Source organism: Nelumbo lutea, chromosome 3 (assembly GCF_056320005.1).
Source record: "Nelumbo lutea isolate HS-2025 chromosome 3, American lotus-T2T, whole genome shotgun sequence".
Lineage (NCBI taxonomy): Eukaryota > Viridiplantae > Streptophyta > Magnoliopsida > Proteales > Nelumbonaceae > Nelumbo > Nelumbo lutea.
Window position 1 is genome coordinate 12,268,637 of NC_142686.1, and position 22,403 is coordinate 12,291,039.

A 22,403-nucleotide genomic window follows, 5' to 3' on the forward strand; every position below is an offset into this window, starting at 1 on the left:
TGTCTTTGACAAGGAGGAAAGTAGATATCTATCTATATATATATAGATAGATAGATAGATAGATATACAAGAAGAGTTCAAATACAATTATGATTCACAAGATAAGTCATTAGTTATCCAGAGTGTGATAGACTCCTACTTAGATTCAGACTCCTTGATCGGCTCAATGTGGTTACATGGGAACTATCACTTACAGAGCGCATCTCCAACCATTTAAAGTGAGGGATAAAGACACTAGCCCCTCACAAAGGTAAAGATAGAGAGTCCAAAAAGACATGAGAGGTGAAAAGCAACGGCCACCAAGGAATTACCACTGGTGCTAAGAAATTGAAACCACCCGGAATTATAACCGTTTGAACTGTAACCACCCGATGAAAAACTGAAATGAATGAAATTAAGCCCCTATTTGTTACTCAAAAAATAAATACATGGGCAAAAAATATTTTAAGCTAAAATTTTGTGTTTCAGCCATCTTACATCTAAAGCTGCATATATGACTTTGTCCATGAAAAAGTGGAGTGGGTAAAAATTTTGCATCTGATTCACTTTTCTCTTGTTTGTCTTGCAAACATCGGGATTCCTAAAATTTAGGAAGGGACCACCTCATCTTTTTCATCTTTTTTGGTAGAAAAGAACTTTTCATTAAAGCAACAAGCTACAAAACAATTAACTCCCCTCAGCTCCAAGCTCACACAACTAAGAGCTGCTTGAAGCCAAGAAGGGAAGTCTTTTGAATAATTCATAGCTAGCTACAATCCCATTCTTTGCATGATCTACTATCACCAGAAATAACAGAGCAGAGTTAACCCCTCCCTACTTAATCGCCTTGATAACCATCTTTTTCATCTTAATGGATGTAAATTGTATAGCACTCCAAAAACTGATGCAAATTTTTACATTTTTGCTCATCCCCTTCCTCCCCAATTTCTTCTCTCTACCCTATAATGTTACTTCCCTCCAAACAAACAAGACAAATTAAATAGAATTTGAACCAACTATGTACTGAGTCTAGAACATGCACAGTTGCACTCACACTCACTTCCATTCCGTCTGTGACAGGTGTCCCATTACCTATGTGCAAATACCCAGGTAATGGAACACTTGTTACAGAATGAAGAATCCACGACAACTGTAGCAGACCAACAATTCGCTTTTACTCATCTTCATTTTGATTCATAGACATTTTACCTGTACAAATGAAATCTACGCTCAAACAAGTAAGGGTGTCAATGGACCGGTTTTGGATTGGATCCCGTTTAATCCAAAATAAATTTGAAGATATTGGATTGGACTAATTCAGTCCAAAATATTTATTAGATTGGATTGGACCTGGTCTTCTGTAATAAATTTATGTTGAATTCAATTTGATTAAGCCAATATGTGGTATATTAATATAAGATAAGAATATAGATATCAATGAACCAAGTTAGGGTTGAAATCAATCTAAATTAAAATGAATTTGAACAAACTGAACGATCTAGACACTGAAATGGAATGGTCCAAAATATTCATGAGATTGGATGGGACCTGATCCAGATGAGGCAAAACTTTACGTTAATGTGTGAGACTGTGTCTGTGTGTGTGAGAGAGAGACAAGAAGAGTCTAAAAGAATATTCAACTCAATAATTGCTTTTTACACGATTAAGTTACAAAACCAAGCACCAAAAGGTCCAAAATGACGAATTGCATGCTGACATCAAATACATCCAACACAAATAAGCAAATATAACTACTAAGAACATCTCGGAGCGATCGGCAGTCGACAGATATGCTGTGTTCAGTCGGCCCCGGCGTTCATGGTATGCCCGGCCGTTCACCATTGCATCTGAACAACTCCTTCTGAACCTCAGGCTAGCTTTCTCTAATCTGGGATCCAATGGTGAACGACCGGTGAGATATATCATAAACCACGGCATAGAATCACCGGGGAGCGATTGTACGTGCTTCCTTCTACGAGACTACGCCAAGTGAAGGAGTTGAATCAACTCTGGATGCAAAGCAGAAGCCTCCCCTCTTGGCGTCCAACGCCAGCTGCTGCCTAAACATCAGAATGAAAGCTTCCACCCGTGCATTAAGCTCCTCTTTTGTTTGCCGAGGGTTGCCTTCTCCGTCGTCGTCATCATCGACAGGCTCTGTGAGCATGACGTCTTCAGCATCATCTATGTTGTTATGGAGGTCCTCCTCCGCTGGCGCCGGCTGATCAGTGCATTGTTCCTTGCTCTTGCCATTGTTGGTGATGATCTGGGACTGGGTATCATTGCCGTCTGGGGTAGTGCTTTTTTCTGCACTGTAGTCCTTGTGGTTAAATGACGCAGAAGAGGAGGGAATGGACATGAAGAGGATGGATAGGAGGACGAGGTTGAGTAAGAGGAAGACCAGCGCGCGCCATTGCTCAAGCAGGGAAGTCATGGCGTGCTTCAGACCTGCAACTAGCAGAACCGTGCCCAGCGTCACCAAGACAATCTCTAACTCTAATTCTAACCTATTATCTTCTTTCTTTTTCTTCTCTCCTTCCATTTCCCTTCTGTTGTTTACTGCAATTCCTTCCATTTCCATCTCTTTCTCGACTTCAGCCTGTTTGTGCTTTACAAGTTTAAAGAAGTATATTTATCATACGAGGAATAGGAAAGAATCCATAATATTTACATTAATTACGAGAATACCACTTAGGCTTGTTGTTCCCCGCTAAAGGGATGATCATGGCCCAGTGAAGACTGAAGAATGCATGCGTGGAGGCAACTAGACATTACTAGCTAAGCTAATTGAGGTAAGACGTAACATGAGGCATTCTGTTACTGAATAAATCATTATGCTGTGAACTCCTGTTGTTGTTCACAGACAATATGGGCTTAAAACAGAAACATGTAGAGGTGGTTTCGCCGTTTCGGTTGTTCATTCTGATTCATGATTCATGAACAACCATCATGGAATCAGCATTCTAGCTAGCAAAATAGAGCTAGCCTTTTCAACCAGTTTTTACATAGTTTGCTGATGTATGCATGACATGCTAAGTTATCTATATGATATTGTCTCTTCTCAATAATGACTGTACAATTAAAAGTGTATAGTGAAAGTATATAAATGAATCACAAAATTATTACGGTTCTAAAAATAAACCATAAATAAAACAACTTCTTTTGCATTCAAAAAAACAATTGATCAATAAACTGTAATCACAAACTTAATAGTGAATCAGGTGTTATTTATCAAAATTCATGGATGGATGGATTTTGATTGATCAAAACGCTTTCCATGGCAAATCATTTGAGCATTGTGAAATGTGTTTTGGTTTTGGAAGTATTTTGGTGTTGGTTTAAATAACAAGATTGTTTTATGATTTTAATCAAACGAATTATTTTTATTCTATTTTGAGAAAAATAAGTGCTTAAAAACTTTTTTTTCCTTTTCTTGATTTGGATTTTTCTAAAAACAAGAAAAATAAAAACAGTTTTTATTGAATAACACGGAAGACCCCCTTAATGGCTGAAGCCTGAATGGTATATCGGATTGATCATTATCGATGACAATGACTTCAGCCGTTGGCAAATCCTGATGCCTGAAGCAGCAAACAAAGGGGTAAGTGGGTGTGGGGTAGTTTGGTAACTGCAATAAGAAACCATGGTTCACGGATGCCGAAAGCCCGACAGCCTTTCTTGGATGATTGACAGAGCGTTTGAAGTAAAGAGAGAGAGAGTTTGTGTGTGTCTGCAAGCGTCCGGTCGGGTCTGCACGCGTCGGAAAAAAAGCAGACCATCGCATTCATCTGAGACAATACGCACAATATGTCTATGATGTTAACAGCATCATCATCGGCACCCTCTTTTACCTTTCTTTCTCTGACTTGGCACATCATCAACAGTCTCACTCTTCCTTCACGTCCCTTTTTCCTTCATCATCAAATCATTTACGTCTCTCTATACTTCTACTTTTTAAGTTTTTTTTGACACTATCATTCCGCTTTTGCAGACAAACTTATAGCGTCTTCTGTTAATTTAACACTTGAATGATTCTCACCTGTGAGGCTCCGAGAGAGGAGAGAGAGAGAGAGAGAGACGTGACATCAGCTTGAAGTTTATCTAATCTAATTTAAAATCTTATTCTAATTTCTAAAGTAAACTTACTTTTGTTTCGAAACTGTAGGTCGGCACATACTGGGATCCACCGTGCACGGTGGATGCTGAGGCAACGGCAACAGAATGTCACTCAAATTTCAGATGTATTTGTCGGCTCTATCTTTTCAGTTTTATTGGCATCAGGAGTCACGTAGTTGCAAGTCATGATGCCACGATGCGAGCTCACATGACTCAATCCTTTTTTAAATGAAACCATTGCCCATTGGCTTGGGATCTCTAATGGACCCGCGACCGCCGGCCCATGCTTATTACCAATTCATCACGTCGTCACACATGGTATCTTGAAATAGTTGAATGATACATGGACATCACCTAATGAATGATTTGGAGTTCTAGGGCTGACCTGTAGCACCTCGTCACTGGCCGATGTGACTTTGATGGAAAGAGCAACCTCTCTCGAGGGCTTGCCAACCTAATTGAGGTCCAATAGGTGACCTAAGAGTTGTGTTCGCCGACAAATTCAATATGCATATCCCGACACTGCCAAGTTTCTTGGAAGTTGACCCACATACCGAGTGTTCCGGATGGTCAACATGCACGGCGGTTACCTCCAGAGATCTCGGACCGGTTAGGCGACCTCCCGGAAAACTCAGATGCAATGCATGAAACTCACGCCAAATAAAGGCTATATAAAGGCACCAACCCCAATGACACAGAGAGTTACATGCGATTACTTGCATTCAAGCTCTCTAGCACTTGAACTTTATCTCGCAACCATAACAAGAATACTGACTTAAGCATCGAAGCGACCTCACCGGGTCACCCACCCCGGTCTCTCTGATCCCTGTTTTTGCAGTTTCATCCAGCTCGCCACGTGAGCACGTCAAGCAACCTTCTAGCTAAGAGCTTCCAGATTGCACATCATCAATTAGTGTCGTCAGTGGGAAACGCTACAAGAAGCTAAGTTCTCACTTTCTAAAAGGATAAGTCCTCATCTTCTAAAAAGTTAAAGACCTCACCTGTTAAAAAATTAAGTTCTCACTCTCTAATTTCCATTTTTTATGAATTCAAAGGCATTTTTGAGCAATAGCAACATCCAGAACGAATATCAATTACTGGGGGGGGCAAAGACATCCGTGATGAACCTTGAGGACTCCCCTATGACAATCAGACAAGTTCAGGTCGAACTCAACATTCCTAGTGCCTCAGATAGATACCTAGGTACCACATGTGAGCGGCCCTCTCCCGCGGTAGAGCCATCAGCGGTTCCCACCGGGATTGAAACGCGATGTAGACAGCAACAGAACGATATCAACTCATCCTCAACAACAGTTAGCCAAGGCGAGGCCTCACCAGCCCCATGTAGGGAGGTCGCCTCTATAAGTTGAACCCTTCATAGCTCCCGCAATAGTCAACGGCTAGCAAACTACATGGACGCCCTTGCAGGTCGAGCCCTCCAAGGCTCCCACGTGAGATGGTGACCTAGAGTCAATAGTGCTGCCCCCGCAGGTCGAGTTCCCAGTGGCCTCTCTTGTAGGAATGGATGACTGGCGTCACAACGAGGCTGATGTAGTACGGTCGTGGCCCCGAACTACCAACTCACACCGACAATAATATTTTGTATCAACAGCCCTCACAATGTGTGTGTGTGTGTCGGGGGGGGTCTGTACATAGCAGTCTTGCAAGCACTCGCCCAAAAAGATAATCCCATGAGATGACGTAGAAGCAGCCATATGAGAAATTGCTATAGAATGACCACCCGCTTAGGCGGAAAGGTTAAGCCGCACGTCGGCTAAATAATGTTAAGGAGAGTGGACCTCGAGTCATTTCCAGAGCCTAAGGGCTAAGGTGTCGAGCTGATAAAAGATCTCGGCACCACATGAGACACAGTCGCCTCTTCGGCATGGGCAAGATCAAGGATAAGGAGAGTGGACCGCAAGTCGCTCCTAGAGCCTAAGGGCTAAGGTGCCGAGTTGATAAAGATCTTGGAACCACATGAGACCCAATCGCCTCTTCGGCATGGGAAATATCAAGGATAAGGAGAGCGGACCGCAAGTCGCTCCCAGAGCCTAAGGGCTAAGGTGCTGAGCTAATAAAAGACCTCGGCACCACATGAGACCCAGTCGCCTCTTCGGCATGGGCAACATCAAAGATAAGGAGAGTGGACCAAGAGTCGCTCCCAAAGCTTAAGGGCTAAGGTGTTGAGCTGGTAAAAGACCTCAGCACCACATGAGACCCCAGTCGCCTCTTCAGTATGGGCAAGGATAATGAGAATGGACATCGAGTCGCTCCTAGAGCCTAAGGGCTAAGGTGCCGAGCTGATAAAAGACACTAGCACCACATAAGACCCAATCGCCTCTTTTGCATGGGCGAAATAAAAAAATAGTCTGCATTCAGCACGAGAAAGAAAACAAGGGAAAGACTAGTTCGCTCTCAGCACCATGACGAATGCAAACTTGGTCGATCTCTTCACTTCGATTTCAGGCTCCACATCGAACTCACTAGCTACTCTTTTGAGAACCAATTCAAGTGACACCGTGTCGAAGTCTACCTAGGTGGAGCAACCTAATAAATCAATCACGCAATTAGAACCCCTTCTTTAAAACGACATGAGGAGCTCCGCTCTTGAGGTAATAGGTCGGATTGCAGAACCCCTTGATGGTTGCATCCCTAATAAGGTATATGTCCTCGGGATACTTGCTTCACCTCTCCTCGAGCTGATGAGTCTGTTCTCGTGCCCCCAAAATCAAGACGACGAGGTCCTACGTAAGGCTGCAAACACTTGAATTCTTCCGACATGATAAACAAATTGGACCGACACATATGACTACGAGCTCATCAAGCAATCATTCTAGGCCAAAATGAACAATCTACTCCTTTTTCTGAGCTACCCACAACTCGGGATTGAGGGCAATTGATGAAGACGGATTTGGCCCTCCAGTCACATCGTGACACATGGCATCTTGGAACAATTGGATGACACATGGGCACCACCTAAGCAATGATTTGGAGTCCCAAATCGTGGTTCGTCTTCACTCTGACCTAGCAACTTCGACCACAACTTAGGTCGACTAAGAGCACCTCGTCTAGGGCTAACCTATAACACCTCGTCACTAGCCGATGTGACCTCGACGCAATGAGCAACTTCTCTCGAGGGCTTGCCAACCTGACTGAGGTCCAATAGATAATCTACGAGTTATGCTCGCCGACAAATTTGGTATGCATATCCCGACACTCCCAAGTTTCTCGAAAGTTTACCCATGTACCAAATGTTCCGGAGGATGGTCAACGTGCATAGCAGTTACCTCTGGGGATCTCGGACTGGTTAGGTGACCTCCCAAAAATCTCGGATGCAGTGCGTGAAGCCCACGCCAAACAAAACCTATATAAAGGCACCAACCCCAATGACATAGAGAGGTATGCGCGGTTATTTACATTAAGCTCTCTTAACACTCAAATTTTAGCTCACAACTACAACAAGAATACTGACTTAGGCATCGGAGCGACCTCACTGGGTCACCCACCCCGATCTCTCTGATCCCTGTTTTTGCAGTTTCATCCAACTCGCCACATGAGCACGTCAAGCAACCTTCTAGCTAGGAGCTTCCAAATCGTGCATCGATCACATCCAATGGTTCCAAGTGAGCTAGTTGGTCTCACAATATAACTCGCATTTGTATTCCTCCACCTCCACTTCCAGGCAGTTATAGACGACAACCCGACCATCCATTTATGTGGCTGTTGATGTTAGTGTTGCATCAATGTGCTACATTACAATCCCATAAATACTAGAATTGAGGCTATAAAACTATCAACACCAAGGGTCCGGGCTGGGATGGTGATGGCGTCCTGTTTGATTTTGAATTTGATGGAGTTAAATCGAACCAGTCCGAAGGTTGAGGTTGGATCGGGCCTCAGCCCTCAAGGCAAGTGTCTCGTATCGAATTCCATTTCCGTCCCCCATCTGACAATTTTACTCTCCTGAAAAATGGATTACTTGTCCACGTAAAGAAGCAGCCATCACAACTCAACCACCAATTGGGTTCATTTATCATTGCAGTTTAGACGTGTTTTCAACCCTTCGTGCTACCACTTAGAAATCAGAAGCGAACGCTGAACCCCAAATCCATGGCACTGAACCACCACCACCTTAAAACGATAGGTTGCTAGAATTGCTGTTGTGGTTAGAAGAAAAGGCATTCAGAAGAGCTGAACCAGACCAAAACAGTCTTCTAGTTACCTCTTCTTCCCCTGATTCTTCTTCATCACCTTCCAAGTTTCAAGTCCCGTTCTCAACAAGCTGCCAATGAATGGCAGATTTATAAACGTACCTTCCACTGAAAAAAGTACAGCTACATAACATGATTTGAGAACTTGAAACCTTTACCATGCATTACCTACACTTGAATGAAAGAGCCGGATGGCCACCCTGAAAACCTATAGATGAATAACATTTGGCAAACAAAAGATGCCACTGAAATATCAGAAATAACACTGTTGTATAATAACAGAGTACTATGGGAAAAGGGAATTAGGGAGAAAAGAAGGAGAAAATAGAAAAAGAATGCTGTAATGATCATAATTTATTAGATATAACGCCCACAAACTAGTATCAAGGAATTCAAACTCCCTTTTCATAATTGGAAGTCATTCAGCGTTCTCTGGAGATGAAGATTGTTGAGACCTCCACCAGTTAGGGAACCCGTTTTCAGTTCCCCCAAAGCTCAATCTCCTTAACGTAGGATCATTGGATGTAAGATACAGCCAACTCTAACTACCACCACCGTTTCTCAGACAAAGAAATGAGCTGCACAAAGAAAACATAGAAGGATTATTTTCGTGTAGCCTGTCTAATCATGAATATCAAGTCTACAAATGAAACATTAAGCACCACACCAGTGACACCACATGGATGTAGAAAAATGGAAATTAATCAGATTGAATGCATGATTATATAAACATTTACTCTATAGATAACACAGATGAACATGTCATCCTCATGCAAAGAACAGGAACAACCTTTTGCTACAACCAACCTAGATGATCTACTCCACAAACAGTCAGCCAACCTAAAGGACTGCCATATAGTTCTGTCCATTAAAAAAAAAAAAACGGATATATTGGAAGATATCCGATGTCCATCATCCTCCACTGTTCAAGAGCTCCGGATTAAGAGTGCTACAACTTTTTTAGGCTCTTCAACATAATTTTTTCCATTTTTTCCAGATGACCTAGAAGAATGTATAATCTGATGGGACTTGGAATACACAATTATAATCATCAAACCAAGCCAAGTCTTAGCATAGACTTCAACCCACAGTTACTGGGTTCTATTTAGCACAACTTTTATCCATTGAATTAATAAAAAAAACTGAGAAAATCCAATTTCAAACACACATCAAGAAAAATCTGTAATAGAGGATAGAAAGCATACACCAACCTGTCGAGCAACTTGTACCAGTCGCCTACTATCTCGAGATGATTCTATTATCAAGCTTGACTTTTGTGGCTCTTGAGCACTGCTTTGGTTATCTCTTGTTCTCCTATTTGGCATGCTTTTCTTTTCAAGAGAGGCATTCTCATCAGGGCTGCTCAAGGATTCCTTTTTCCGCTTTCTCCGGAATGTGTACTTAAGAAGCCTATCATTCACAGCTTGAGTAGGAACCCCACCTGTGGTTTCAAATGTTTTTCCATCTTTGGGATCAGAATTCATTAACTGTACACCAGCTGTCTCAAGGTTTGTGTTGCACTCTGTGTCTCCTGAAGCAACTGCCGCCTTGCTATCCTGGCTTGTTAATGCTGACTCATCTATCAATGCTGAATCCTTGCTTGTAGCATTCTGACAATTTCCTGCTTCACTAAGTGTAGGCTCACTTCCAACGCCATCAACACATCCCAATTGAGTATCCATGCCAGTTGCATTAGACTGTGACAGGGAAGCCAAATGGGAATCAGAACAGTTCTGGTTCTCACCTTCAATTGCTTTTGATGGATCTTCACCAGATTCAACATCACCATTGACCAAATAGGCAGAGGGTTTAGAACGAGAAAGGAAAGATGGTTCATGAGGTTTCATGGCCTGATCAGGAATAAACCTGCATGAGGTAGCCTTTCTGCATCTAGCTTTTCTTCTTCGCTTAAATCTGTGAAAGAACTTCACATCACCTTTGTTGCAATTGCTATCATGCTGCATTAATCCTAACTCAGTTTGGTTTCTCTCCATGATGTTTTCATCCTTGGGAGAAGCTACAGTCGAGGTCTCTTCAACTTTTTTGCCTTCTCTGACAATCAAATCATTCTTTAAGCTCAAACACTGATCATCTCTTTGTCCAGGAAGAGGCAGTTCACCATCTAGCGCATTCCTTTCAAATGCACGAATTCTCTGAGTACATCTATTTCTGTAAAGTTCAGGTTCTCTACCAGAATAATATTTCTCCACAGAAGAATCAATCAATGGTTCAATCTGTGTCGTTGCATTCTCCAATGCAGGACAGCACTTTTCACCTGCATTTCTCTGATCCACAGGCATATTCTTCATGTCATTAGTTGATGTAGGTCTGGGACCTGAGACAAGAGGAGGCCATATAATGGATTCTGAAGCATCTGGTTTCTTGTCCTTTGATGAATCATCATAAGAAACAGCATTCCCTTCAACTTCACTTAGTGGCTGCAGAGGGCTGTTTTTCAGCTTCTGAAATTCATCTTGCACTATCTTCAACTCAGACCTAAGGTGTCGTATTGTATCATCTGCTTGGCAGAGCTGCAACTCAAACTCTTCAATCCTTCTTCGTTGACTCAAAGATGTTGTTTCTGCTTCAGCAATCTGTAATGAATATACAACATTTGCAGACACTACTTAGATTCCTTACAACTTCTGTATCAAAAGCAGCAGATCATGTCAGTAAGAGAGTTGGAAAAAGCTAAATTTTGGAAGACCAATGCTATGCAGGTTGGTTAAATCCATCCTTGAATATGGTACGTTGAACACCATGGATCTGTTACATCATGCAGGTTCGAATGAATGTAATGTTCAATAGACTTGACCTTGCACAACGGACCAGATAACAGTGTTCAAGCACCTGTATTCTTTCATCAGTGACAATTTAAACTTTATTTATTATACATGGACAGAATGATGTTCAAGCACCTCTATTCAAAGATGGGTTTGACTAATCCCTATAGCTAGCATTCCTTATGTTGGAATCAAGCTCTTCCATTCCTTTTCTTTTATTTGTCTTTCTTTCTTTTCCTCTTTTTTTTATTAGTAATGAGATTATCTTATTTAAATACAACAAACTGAATACAGGAAAGTTTACTTTGATAAGGTTTCCTTAAATCTGGTGGATCAGAAAGTGATGAATTTTATACAAGGTAATGTTGGCCTTCAAGTAAGACAGTTATATGCACGTGTTCAAGATGATATAAGACTACCCTATTGTACAATTAAAAGTTGAACAAGAAAACTGGATAGGTATCACTTCCCAGTTGGTGGTGGTGGGAGACGGGCTTCCAATTCAATCTGTGGTATGGTTTCTAAAACAATAGCCCAAGTCTATTTAGTCTTACCATGTGACAAATTAATGGAAAAATTTTTAATAGAAACAAATTTTACCATCATCTATCACCACCCAAGTTCCATGAAATCTGCTTTTGTAATCAAGGGTTGTGATTGAAAATAAATCTATGATAATGATGTCTCACTTCATACTAGAACAACACACCAGACTATATGGTAGTATAGTGAATAACCTTACTGATATATACCATCTGTCCTAACTTCTAAGCATGACCCTGAACAAATTTTTAATAGAAACCACTTCTACCATCATCTATTACTGCCCAAGTACCATGAAAGCTGCTTTTGTAATCAAGGGTTGTGATTGAAAATAAATATCTATGATAATGATGTATCACTTTACACTAGAAAAACACACCAGACTATATAGTAGTATAGTGAATAACCTTACTGATATGTACCATCTGTCCTAATTTCTAAGCATGACCATGGACCATGATGGGGGCACCATCGCATTTTGTACAAATTCATGCATACACATGCATCTAGCTACAGCTATGCGATAATAAAGGGCATAGATATACCTGGATTATATACTTGATGTCTTGATCCAGGAACATGACCTGGTCAGAAAATCTCATGACTATCCTTCTAAAGAGTTATATGTCTGTTTTCTAAATGATGAAATACAAAGGTGAGTTGAAGCACAACCAATTTGGGCTCTGCAAATTTCTTCCAATGCTTTAAAACGTGGAGGCATGATGTGAGGTGTTCCACTGCCTAGAGGCGTTAGGCATAGTTCAGAACATAAGAGGCGTAAGCCTCCTTAAGAGGAGGGGGATGAGAATCAAGAAGAGGAAGGAGGATATCATTTTTCTTTATTTTTATTAAAAATCTTTTATATTAAGAAGAACGAAGAATGCATAGAACTAGTTGAAATTGGCTGCATTTGCCCCCCAGCTAAGGGGGTCTGGGGGCTTCACCCCCAGCCCACTTTCTTACCCTTTATCTTTCCTTCCCTTTCCTTTTCTTTTCTTTCTTTTCCCTTTTTTCTTCTCTTTCTTTCTTTTTCTTTCCCTTCCCTTTCTTTTCCTTTCCTTTTTTTTTCTTTTTCTTCTGAGGCATACGCCTCAAGGTGTTTTGGGGGCGCCTCACCTGGAGGCACACCTCCAGGCGTACACCTCCCACCCCTTTTAAAACACTGATTTCTTCTTCCCTCGACTACCAAATTATGCATCACTAGATACAGTTAAAGCCCATTGAACAAAGACCTCCTTAATCCTCCCTCTCAGACGACCATTATCAGGTGACATGTATCTTCATCCCATACTTCCAAGAACATACTAAAAGTTACTCCTTTTTTTTATCATCTTTGACAAGATTTCCTTGAATCTACTTTTCAGTAATGGATTAATGTGACAGAAAAGCATAATATAAAATGTTTCCTGATGAAAAATATTAATGGATGAAACCAAGACAAATTAAGATAAACATGTGTGCAGTTTACATTGTAATCTGTTTATTCAGAACATTGTCAACCATCAAAAGTTCTACAGTATGTAGATATGCATGATACAATTATGGCAATTACTGCATCAACCTGAATCACATTTCAAAAGACAATGCCTGTTCACCAACCATTTCTTTTCCTTTATCATTTTTTCCAGGGGTTGGAGAGGGGGTGTATGATGTATTTGATATCGGATGTAAAGATTAGATCAGGTAAAAGATGGATTCATGCTCAAGAGAAATAAATAAGTTTAAAAGTTGAATACCAGCCCTATATATATGGAATACCTTTCTAGAAACTTCTTAACACACTTCACTTGCATGTGTTTACAGTTTAAAAACAAAGATATAAGAAAGGCCAGAAATATAGCTACACTGGACCAAGAAGATTAAACTCGGAACCAACAGCAATGCTTCATGGACATATAGGCATATCATACGAGAAACATTACAGCTGGGCAGGGAATTGCAGACAGCATTCATATCTACCCAGAGATCAGACAATACGTGCAATATATGTAGAACTATGGAACATGTAAATTTATACTGCTGCTGTAGGTGACACTATCTTGTTTCTGTCCATTTATCCATCTCAATCAAGCAACCAACTGAAATGTTTCCATGAGTGAAAACATCAGCACGTACTAATCCCATATCTTAAAATTTTAGGCACTACACCAACATCATGACTGCCAAGCCAGCAATTGTCCAATGCCTCATTGATGCTATTTTAATGCAAGACACCAAACCACACATAGCACATTGCTTATTATCTGAAAGGACCTAAAGAGCAAAAACCAATGTAGTCCCCTCTAACCTACATAAGAACAAGGTTTTTTGCTGCATTTAGAAGACACCCATCTTCTTGCGTTATCTCTCTGTCTTCAAAAACAGTAACAGAGAGGCTATGCAGCAGCAGCAGCAGCACCGAAAATGAAGTTAATTTGCATCATTATCCAACTCTCTACTTCACTGCCATCTAAGTAAGAATACACACACACACACACACACACTAGTAATAAGATCCTTACTGCCCTTTTTTTCTTCCACCTGGTTCACCACCTACTGAAATAAAATTGGTAAAAAACTATTTTCGTTGGGATTCACAGTCTATTCATCCAAAACCGATGCCAGAAATGGCATAAGAAGTAGATGAAGAAAACATCTATTTTAGACTAAACTAATTCTAGAAACAATCTAATGAGAATTACCATGGTGCAAGAAACAAACATGTGATAAAGGAACCAAGGATTACTCCATTCTACCACATTCTTTACACAGTAAAAGGGGAAAAATAACCAGCATAAGAAATGAGAAGCAAGAAACCTGAGTACTTTCCCAAGGAGACACAGTTTCCTAGCAAATATTGATGCAATTGATTATTCAGAGCAAGAGAAGAACAATATTCAGCAAATAATGGCTCTCCATGGATGTAAACTAACTAATATAGATCAATTATCTTTTTTATCAATAACCAGAAGATTTCATTAATTAATGAAAAAGATACAGGTGAGCATTTCGAAGAGAGATAAAGAAACAAAGACTTTGGCCCTGTTCTTTTAGGTGTGGCTAGGCTTTCAAAAACTTTAAAGCCTAAGATAGATCTTTTATGGTTTAGTAAGATTTTTTTGGGATCAATAACCATGAATTTTATTAATATAGAACATGCAAATATTGCATACAAGGTTATAATGCAGTCAATGAGAGATAAACTCTCTTATCTCTCGCTAACTGAACCCAAAAAATTTGATCTCTCCCCACCCCTATCTGCTAATGTATCACCTCTTTCGACCCGTTGTAACCTCACTTCCATATCTTTTTCTAGCCATCTAAATTTCTTTCTCTCTTTCTGTAACTCCACATATTTGCCTTCTCATTTTGTAACCAGCCCACTACCAATTTAGAGTCTCCTTTGATGACTGTCTTTCTGATATTCAAATTCCTTGCCCTTCGTATACTCCCTCTAGCACAGCCATAACTTCAGCCCTTAGAGAATCACCCACTCCAATCGGGATTGAGTACAAAGCAATTCTTTGTCCCTCACCATCCCTAAGCACCCCTCCTATTCCAGACATTCACAGATCCCAAAACTGCTTTGATCAATATTGAGTTTATTGAATCCTCCCTCCAGTGGTAAGATGTTCTTTGAAAGCTATAGCTAAGTAGAAGCTGAAAGCCTGAAACTGAAAAAAACAAAAGAAAAAACAAAAAAATAAACCAAAAACAAGAAGCTTCAATTGAAGCTTTTTTCTGATTTCTTGTTTTGAGCTTCCATTATAAAACCTGGAAGTCTTTCTAATTCACGGACTACTATTTTCAAGGCAATGAAGACATCATTTGATCATTTTAAGCCCAACCAAATGTCATATAAGTCTTTAGATGCAGCTCCTATGTCAAGTGGGCAAAAATTAAGAAAACATATTTCCCAAGGCAGATCAAATCTCAGTCTAATTTGAAAGAGTTTACTCTGATAAATTCCAAATGACTCAATCAGAATCTCTATGACAAGCAACCTCCATTATGCCAAACATATTCCCAGCAACCCACGTTTTTTGATGAATAGCAACCCACATTCTAGATGTACAAGTATGCATCATTTAGACGTGTTCCAACCTTTGAGAAAAGGGCTCCAAACACACTATGAAATTTGTATATTTAATGAATCATTTTCTTATCAAGTAAACTTCCTTTTATCAAATAACTAACAGGGAACTCTGCCAGAGCTTCAGTAGCATATTCGTTCTTTTTAAGAAAAGAAGTCCTACTCTAACTTCCAACTTCAAGGAGAGAAGATAAGGATCCAAATGCACTCCATTTTCACTTATGCCCCTTTCCAAAAAGTCATAGAGTAACAATTGAACCTTCTAAAGAGTTCCTATAAAATGAACAATTACAATATAGGAAAATCTAGTAATGATTAGTGTTTTTTTCTTGAGTTACAGTCTACTTGTAACCTTACAATCACTAGTATGTTCTCAAATTTTATACCAAATTCTTACAAAATGAGAGAAACATGGACACAAATTAATGGAATTTCAAACTACCTTAGAAAATCTAGGGCCATCCAGGGTTGGAGGAGCTTTTAGGAATTGGAAGGACATATTCAGGCAATCTATTCAGGAGCAACAGGGAGTGGAGACTCAATTAGAGCATAATTATTGGCAGTGTCACATGGTCTTAGGTTGGCAGAGTCACTTGGACACAAAGGAATGCAAATTGAAGGAAACTCTAATGTTGTAATTGCTTGGGTAAAGAGCATGGAAGCGGGATCTTGGAAGTACAGGAACATAGTGAGGATACTAAAATTATGTACAGAAGCTGAAGCTCAGCTCAAAGGAGGTCCAAGATCAGTTAATCACCTAGTCAACATACTAGCAAAAGTTGGGGTTTTTAGAAGTAATACGTATTGAGGCACAATTCCAAACTGAGGAAATGTAAAGGGGATTAGCTGAGGCTAACATTTGTAATGGGGTTCAAAGGCACAAAATCCGTAACGTAATTTTTTTCATCATGTAATAAATTTTATTGTTACTGATCAAAAAGAAAAAAAAAAGAACTCTAATACAAAGAACAAGGTTTTATATTCTTTCATTTTTAGAATCAAATACATTGTAACATCACCAAAAATGCCATTGATGCAGGATGGATGTAAATCATAAAAAACAATGACCAGGTTAGCTTTCCAAACTTTAGTTTCTGATCAATCAACAATTACAAGCTTCCAGAATAATAGGCAATAATAAGAGGGGCAAAGGGTATTTATTAATGTCTAACAGGTATAATGCAAGAAATACATACAAGAAAGAAAGGAACAGACAAACAACATCCCTCTGCAATGTGAGCATTAATTGGATATGTCCATTAAATACTGTGTCATAAATCATAATAGCATATTAAGATACACATTACCTAACCATAATATGAGATTGCGAAAATTAGTAGTACATATTATGGTTTAAAAGGTAAAACAATTTCGAAACTCATAAAATATCCCTAACATCAAAATACCAAGTCCTGATTTCAAGTTCAGTAGCTAGGTCTAGAAGACCTCTAGCTTGATCCAAGTCATTGAACTCTTCTATCACAATTGCATCAATAAACCAATCAACTATTTGTTAAGACAACAAAGTAATTAGATATCATAACACTTATTTCTCCCATAAAAAAGTTAATGGGAAGGTTTACATTTGGATTAATTTGGTGCAAGCCCAAAATGTAAAGGAGAACCACCTGTCATCCATGTCATTGGTAATTGCCAAAACTTGGCACTGTAGATTTGTTGAAATTGGGATGAATTCCAAAGATTTTCATAATAAATTTAAGCTATAAATGTAATAAAAAACATGTCAGCAACATAACCAAGGGATGTTAATCATCAGATTCAAGTCACTAGTAAATAAAGAGAAAGGATAAAGCATGGAATCTCAAATACATAGGAACATATCCATTTCCATATGTATGAATAATCTAGCTGTGTCATTTGAACTAGCATATTATGAATTGCCCTGGAGTTCAAATTAAACACGCTGTGCCAGGTTCAGCATCTTATCACAGGACCTAAGTTGTATATAGAAAAACCTAATTTAAACAATGAACAAACAAAGTTATATAAAAAGAAAAGAGACAAGATACAAATCTTGTATGCAGCTTTGCTTCCAGCAATATTGATGATACCTTCCAGCAATATTGATGATACCCATGAGACAAGAAAACCTTCAGCATGGCATTATTCTATTCCTATATATGAACCCAATTCCAAGAGTTGGTCTACCTTTGAAAAGTAGGTGATATTAAATTTCCCAAAATAATTACTACACTGAATAATACCGATTCGCTTCTGGAGTGAATAATCAATAACCTATAACTGATCTAGATAACAGACTTTAGTAGAAATAGTCCAACCTATCAACCGTAAAACAAAAATTTCATCACTGAACAGCATTTCACTCCAATCCCATTCATCAAACTAAATAAAGAAGCAAGAGAAATTAACACCGCATAATACATCCATACAGCCACAAACGGAAGACTGAGAACCGCAATCACAATCAAGGAGCGAATAAAAAACATAACTTTTTACTCATCCATACGCAGAGAAACAAATTACCTTAGAATCCATGAGTTGTTTAAGTCGAAGTAGCATATTAAGCGCCTCTTCCTTAGCGGCAAAAAGGTCCTGCTGGAATTGAAGGGCCTTGCGCTCCGATACCATAATCCTGGCGGCCGCCTCTTTAGCTGTATTGAGGATTATATCAGCATAAGCCCTCTTCAAGGCCACCATTTTCTGCAACCAAATACCGAATAGAGAATAACAACCAGAGGACAAATGTCTAGAACAAACCATTTGTAATGGAATCCCCCCCCCCAAACCACAATTTACTGAAACTAAGAACAGTCACGAAACAGTTGAAGAAACTCAAAAGAGAAACAAATTTTTCTAATACAAACAGATGACAGTTGTGGTAGTGCTGGTGGTGGAAGCGCCGGCGATGGTAGTGGTGGTGGTTGAGATAGATGTTTGGCGGTTAGGTTTTTTACCTCGGCTTCCTCCATGGGCGTTTTCGGTTTAGACCAGGCCGAAGAAAGGGAGGTTGTTTTCCCCTTCCTTGCAGCTGTCTGTTATGAACTGAAATTTCTTCTGTAATTACCCAATTAACCATTGTAGTCACTGAAATTACGGCGTTGCCACACCAAATGACAAATTTAAATTGCAGTGTGACAGTGAGTTAGGTCTTTTTTTATTAGTTTCGTTTTGTGGGAGCGCGCCATGAAAACAATAATAAACAGTCAATGGAGCGAACCCAACCGGATCCGTTAATAAACGGGTTTAGAGGGTCCGACTCGAACCCACACTAGTTACTGAGCGCAATTGTTGAATTTTTGAGATATGGCCCACCCTATCAACTGATCATAACCGTTCAATATACCTATCGAGACCCACCGGACTGTGCCACGTGTACTGAAATGAAATGAAACTTAAAAATTCGTTATATTCGTTTACCGGTTGTGGATTTCATTTTCAATGTTCAAACTCTCCTACTCGTAGACGTCAACGTGAAAAATAAAGTGGTGGCTGTGGTGCAGGTGTAACAAACAGCGGAGGGTGTTTTCGACATTTCAATTCTTAGAAGAAAGAGGAAAAATAACGGAAGGGTCTTGATCTCTTGGACTCATCACTCTCCCCTGGCCTCTTAAGGCTCTTACGTTCGCTCTCGCTTCGACGCTTCGCTTGGTCGGTTGGTTCTCGAGCGATTCCCGGGCTTCCCAGCGCCCCGCTCGCACCCAACTCCTGAGACCGCTCGCACCCAACTCCTGAGACACATCGCCCTTGAAGCTTAGGGCCTATTCTAGTAATTTCACCGTCAAATAACATTCGTTCCTACGCGGTTCTTTTCATATCATATCATAACCCAGAAAAAAGGCCGACTTTACCAACCCCGCATGACTTAACATTTTATTCTTCAATCACTGAGCGGTACTGTCCACGCAAATGGATACGGCATCAATTCTTCAAACAATCTTTTATAAAACGATCCGGAACCGGAATCGTTCAGTTTTTCGGTTAATAATTACTCCCTTTGGTTTGAATGGACGGCATGTTCTAATAAAAGAATCAAAAAATTAAAATAAAAAAATGATTAAATTTGTCAAATGAATCATTGGATCATTAACTGATTCAATGATTTTTGGCCAATGATTGGATTTGGGGTAAAATAGAACTGATTGCCTCAATAATTCTCAAGTCGATGGTAATTTTAGACCAATAAGTCTCTATTTGGGGTAAAATAGAACTGAATAATTTTAGACCAATAAGTCTCTACAATGTTATTTACAAGGTCATTGCTAAAATTATGGTCAATAGATTAAAGCCAATCCTTGAGTCAATTATCTCCCCTTTTCATAGTGTTTTTGTTACAAAAAGGCAAATTAATGATAACATCATTACCGCCCATGAACTATTTCACACTATGAAAAAGAAAAAGGGTAATTCGGGTGTTGTGGCTTGCAAAGTGGACATGGAAAAGGCTTATGATAAGTTAGAAATGGCGTTCATTGGACAATGACATGTATTAGAATTGGCGTTCATTGGACAATGACATGTATTAAATCGGTCTCTTATAAAATTCTAATTAAATCGGGTGGCCCAACGAGCCAGACCGGCCCGGCCCGACCCCCGGACGGGCTTGAACATGCTTATAGGCCCGCGGGCTTAAATTCGGGGCAAAAAGCCCGGCCCCCAATAAATTCAAGCCGGGCTTGGGTTTTGTTAAAATAGCCCGGCCCGACCCGACCTAATATTAAACTTAAAAGTAGTTATGTGATTATGTCCATTTGAATAAATTTTTTGATTTAAGAATGTAAATTTGTGTTTTAAAATATAAAAGAAAGGGAAAAATACCATCTTGTAGGCCCATTGTTCATTTAAATAGAAAAAAAATACTACTTGAATTTTTAATTCTAATTTGAATAGGGAAATTTGTTTTTTTTTCAATTAGGTCGGGCTTCAGGCTCGGGCTCGGGCCCAAGTTATAGGCCCGTTGGTCGGGCCAGGCTCGGGCTCGGGCCTAGTATATTTTCATTAGTGACAAGTGAAAGCCCGGCCCGGCCCATGAACAGGTCTACTCGACACCTAATTTGCCCCTAGCTCAGACCAAATGATGAGGTACTTAGTCAAAAAATTGATATATCACCAAAAATTAGTTCATCAATTGGCGCCGTCTGCGGGAAATGCTACAAAAAGTTAAGTTCTCATCCTTTGAAAGGCTAAGTCCTCTTCTTCCAGAAAGCTAAGTTCTCACATTTTAGAAACTAAAACTCTCACTTTCTAGTTTCCATTTTTTATGAACTCAAAGACTATGTAGGAAATTGATGGCCAACAGACTAAGCAGCTCTACCAACTTTATTTCAACTAGGATAAAGCCTCATCAGTCCTCTTTGCGAGGTACTCTATACAAAGATGAGCTATTCGTGGCTTCCACGGGAGTTGGTGGCCGACGGACTACATGGACGCCCTTACCAGTCGAGCCTTCCAAGGCTCTCATGCGAGCTGATGACCTAAAGTCAGTAGTGCTACCCCTGTAGGTTGAGCTCTCAGTAGCTTCTTGTAGGAGTGGGTGATCGACGCTACTAGCGAGGCTGATGTAGTGCAACTGTGGCTCTAAGGTGTCGAGCTGATAAAAGACCTCAGCACCACATAAGACCCAGTCGCCTCTTTGGCATGGGCAAAATCAAGGAGAGTGGATTACGAGTCGCTTCCAAAGCCTAAGGGCTAAAGTGCCGAATTGGCAAAGACCTCGCCACCACATAAGACCTAGTCGCCTCTTCGGCATAGGAAAAATCAAGGAGAGTGGACTACGAGTCACTCCCAGAGCCTAAGGGCTAAAGTACCGAACTGGTAAAGACCTCGCCACCACATAAGACCCAGTCGCCTCTTTGGCATGGGCAAAATCAAGGAGAGTGGACTGTGAATCACTCCTAGAGCCTAAGGAATTGAACTGATGCTTACGAGCTCATCGAATTATTCATTCCAGGCTAAAAGGAGCAATCTACTCCCTTCGCCGAGTTACTTTCAGCTAGGGAGTGGGGGGCAAATGATGTAGGCGAATTTGGCCATCTACTAACATGGTGACACATGGCACCTTGGAACAACTAGGTGACACCCGAAACTACTTAGGCAACAACTTGCCTTAGCCAAGTTGATGGTGTCCCACCTGGCGGCCTGGCCCAGGCGCAAACTTGTCACTGGGGTAGTTCTATAGCGGAAGAAACCCGTGCGGCGTCCAGGACAAGCCTTTGTGCGCTTAGAGGCTAGGTATTGCCTGATGAGATGGCTCCACCAAGGTCAGTAGCACTAATCATGACCTCAAGTCGCACAGCTAGGGCACTCGACTGGCTCTAACCAGTCCATGGGAGGTGCCACTTACGTGCTAAAGGGGGACAGCCATGCTATGATGCGACTGTGCTCCAAAGAGGTGACTGGGCACCGATGTGAAGAGTCTCTTGTATGCCAATGATGATGGGAACCTTGTGCCATGTTGAGAGGCAACCGCTTAGGCTGGAACACACCTATGGGCTAGGGGCAATGGGATAGCTCAATCAGTTTGGGCAAGGGGCTGGTGTGGTGAAGGGTCATGTTTGAGCCAGGCCCGCATGTCAAGCCTCCCTTAAGTGTTAATAGCGCAGTGTCGGTCCATGCATTGTCCCCATGAGGAACCTTGGTAGCCATGCTAGCCATTAACCAGGGCCGCCCCGCAAGGGAAGTTGGTCTAGGAGTGCCAAGGTTAGGCACCCAAGGAGGTCGACC

At 40.6% G+C, this 22,403-nt stretch overlaps 2 protein-coding genes across 3 annotated transcripts; both read right to left on the reverse strand.

The window, feature by feature from the left end:
* Positions 1-1,602: 1,602 nt before the first annotated feature.
* Positions 1,603-2,596, reverse strand: LOC148862986 (uncharacterized). Its single transcript, XM_088980448.1, has one exon. The coding sequence runs from the start codon at positions 2,555-2,557 to the stop codon at positions 1,952-1,954; it is 606 nt and encodes a 201-aa protein (XP_088836574.1). The 5' UTR covers positions 2,558-2,596; the 3' UTR covers positions 1,603-1,951.
* Positions 2,597-8,527: 5,931 nt separating this feature from the next.
* On the reverse strand, positions 8,528-18,701 carry LOC148862987 (uncharacterized). Of its 2 annotated transcripts, none has more exons than XM_088974596.1 (4): positions 18,638-18,701; positions 18,207-18,383; positions 9,515-10,897; positions 8,528-8,881 (listed from the first exon to the last, which is right to left on the reverse strand). In XM_088974596.1, the coding sequence occupies exons 1-4, from the start codon at positions 18,650-18,652 to the stop codon at positions 8,849-8,851; spliced, it is 1,608 nt and encodes a 535-aa protein (XP_088830722.1). In that variant the 5' UTR covers positions 18,653-18,701; the 3' UTR covers positions 8,528-8,848. The 2 variants fall into 2 exon arrangements, with proteins under 2 accessions (XP_088830722.1, XP_088830721.1); XM_088974595.1 differs by having other exon boundaries at positions 18,548-18,679.
* Positions 18,702-22,403: the final 3,702 nt, after the last annotated feature.

Coding starts and splice junctions, on each gene's coding strand:
- LOC148862986 (XM_088980448.1), bottom strand. CDS start 2,557: ATGGAAATGGAAGGAATTGCAGTAAACAACAGAAGGGAAATGGAAGGA.
- LOC148862987 (XM_088974595.1), bottom strand. CDS start 18,652: ATGGAGGAAGCCGAGGTAAAAAACCTAACCGCCAAACATCTATCTCAA. Junction 18,384..18,547: donor CACTACCACAACTGTCATCT/GTTTGTATTAGA, acceptor ATTTGGTTGCAG/AAAATGGTGGCCTTGAAGAG. Junction 8,882..9,514: donor TGGTACAAGTTGCTCGACAG/GTTGGTGTATGC, acceptor TTCTTTGTGCAG/CTCATTTCTTTGTCTGAGAA.